Source organism: Hakea prostrata, chromosome 2 (genome assembly GCF_041222555.1).
Source record: "Hakea prostrata isolate BN-2017 chromosome 2, UWA_Hpros_2, whole genome shotgun sequence".
Taxonomy (NCBI): Eukaryota; Viridiplantae; Streptophyta; class Magnoliopsida; order Proteales; family Proteaceae; genus Hakea; species Hakea prostrata.
Window position 1 is genome coordinate 46,509,479 of NC_142601.1, and position 2,039 is coordinate 46,511,517.

The 2,039-nt window shown below is 39.9% G+C and overlaps 1 protein-coding gene across 1 annotated transcript; it reads left to right on the forward strand.

Moving 5' to 3' along the window:
* LOC149024502 (protein ANTAGONIST OF LIKE HETEROCHROMATIN PROTEIN 1-like) lies at positions 1 to 1,266 on the forward strand. The gene has a single exon (XM_089143485.1). It carries the CDS (start codon positions 1 to 3, stop codon positions 1,264 to 1,266), a length of 1,266 nt encoding a protein of 421 aa, XP_088999611.1.
* Positions 1,267 to 2,039: the final 773 nt, after the last annotated feature.

Below are 2,039 nucleotides of genomic sequence, written 5' to 3' on the forward strand. Positions count from 1 at the left end.
ATGGATAACGAAGAGTTGGTAGTTGCTCTAGTGGCCGCAGCAGTTGTCTACGTAATTGAATACATTAGGAGAACATACGCGGGCAGGCAACCATATAGAGTAGATGTCCAGCGTGGGTTTCTTGAAACCCAACGTTTTATTGGTGGCACCGAGTGTACATGTCGTGAGGAATTGCGAATGAGCCAAAAATCATTTTACAACTTGGTTAATTTATTGCGTACGAGGGGACTGTTAGAAGACAACAAATTGGTGTTAGTTGAGGAACAAGTAACGATGTTTCTACATTGTCTTGCACACCACATTAAGAATTCGACTTTAAAGAACCGTTTTGGGCATTCGGGGAGACAAGTGAGTCGACACTTTAATAAAGTGTTAAATGCAATGATGAAACTAAACCCGTTGCTTATAAAACCCCCTAGTCTCACCACACATCCGAAGATTGCAGGTAACCATCGCAGCTTCTACCCATTCTTCAAAGATTGCGTTGGAGCCATTGATGGATCACATATACCAGCATGGGTCCCTGTTGAAAAACATAGGACGTTACGAGATAGGAAGGGTCTTATTACACAAAACATTTTAGCTGCATGTGACCATGACAAAAGGTTCACGTATATACTTGCTGGTTGGGAAGGGTCTGCATCTGACTCCCGCATTTTGGACGATGCTCTCCATAGAGATGGAGATGGAAAATTAGTGGTTCCAAATGGTAAATTCTATCTTGGTGATGCTGGGTTTGCCTACCAAAGAGGTTTTTTGAGGTCATATCAAAATGTTAGGTACCATCTAAAGGAATGGAAGAGGGGAAATCAAAGACCCAAAAATGAAAAGGAGTTGTTTAACTTGAGACACGCAAGGTTACGCCAAGTCATTGAAGGTGCTTTTAGTTTGTTGAAGAGTCGCTTTAAGATATTGGCAACTCGAGCGAAGTTTCTTTTCAGAACTCAAGTTAAGATTGTGATAGCTTGCGTACTGCTTCACAACCACATTCTAAACCATGACTCTTTGGAAGAAGAGGAGGAATGGCTTGCCCATGAGTCAACGGAGGGGTTAGGGCCAACAACAGCTTCCTCTTCCACACCACACCATGCAGATGATGAGGAAAGTAGTGATTCTGACGAAGATGAAGAGAACCATGCAGAGTCATTTGAAGCAGAAGCATTCCAGGATGACTTGGCAATACAGATGTGGAATGCATATGCAACAACAAATGCTGCAGATGATGAAGACATGGGATCAGAGACTGAGTCAGAATCAAATGATTAAATTTTTATGTACTTCAATTTGAATGACTCCCAACTGTTTGAGTTTGATTTTGTACCTTATTTTGTTTTACTTTGTCTCAAACTTTGTGGTATTATTTCATGTCAGAACTCAAGTTATGATTGCTTAAAATGTTAGCATCAAATGTTAGAATTGCAACTGATCATGAATACTAATGTCATCATATGATTGCTGCACTTCTGCACCACACCATATGTATTTTGATTGATCATAACTAGCAGTTCATCATATATATTTATTTTTGTCCCTTAATTGTGATTTTACCAGATGGACTCTCAAAATGCATCACATTCAAGAGGAAGAGACATAGCCTCATGGCCTATAGAGGTGTCTCTTTCTCTACTAGAGTTTTTCTTGCAAGTCCATGCTAGTGGGAGGGCAGGAGACAATGGACTAAGAAAAGAGCATTGGTTGGAAATTAGTAGACAAATCTCCGAAAAGCATGGGTCCAATTATGATTGGGAGCAATGCCGCAACCATTTTAGGATTTGGAAAAGTAGGTTGCGAGCGCTATCAGATTTGCAAAAACAAAGTGGACTTGGATGGAATCCAAGTGAAAAGAGGTTTGATGATGCCCCCCATTTCTGGTATGAAGTAAAGGTAACAACTAATATTCACAAACCATCATTTTTTATAGATTAAAACACTTTCCTCGCCGCTGCACATCAGCAGGAAAAAAAAAGTGAGTGAATATGAGCCCCTATAGTTGATTCAAAGTTGAAAATTTATGTTTTGAATTTGTAGAAGAAAGAGCA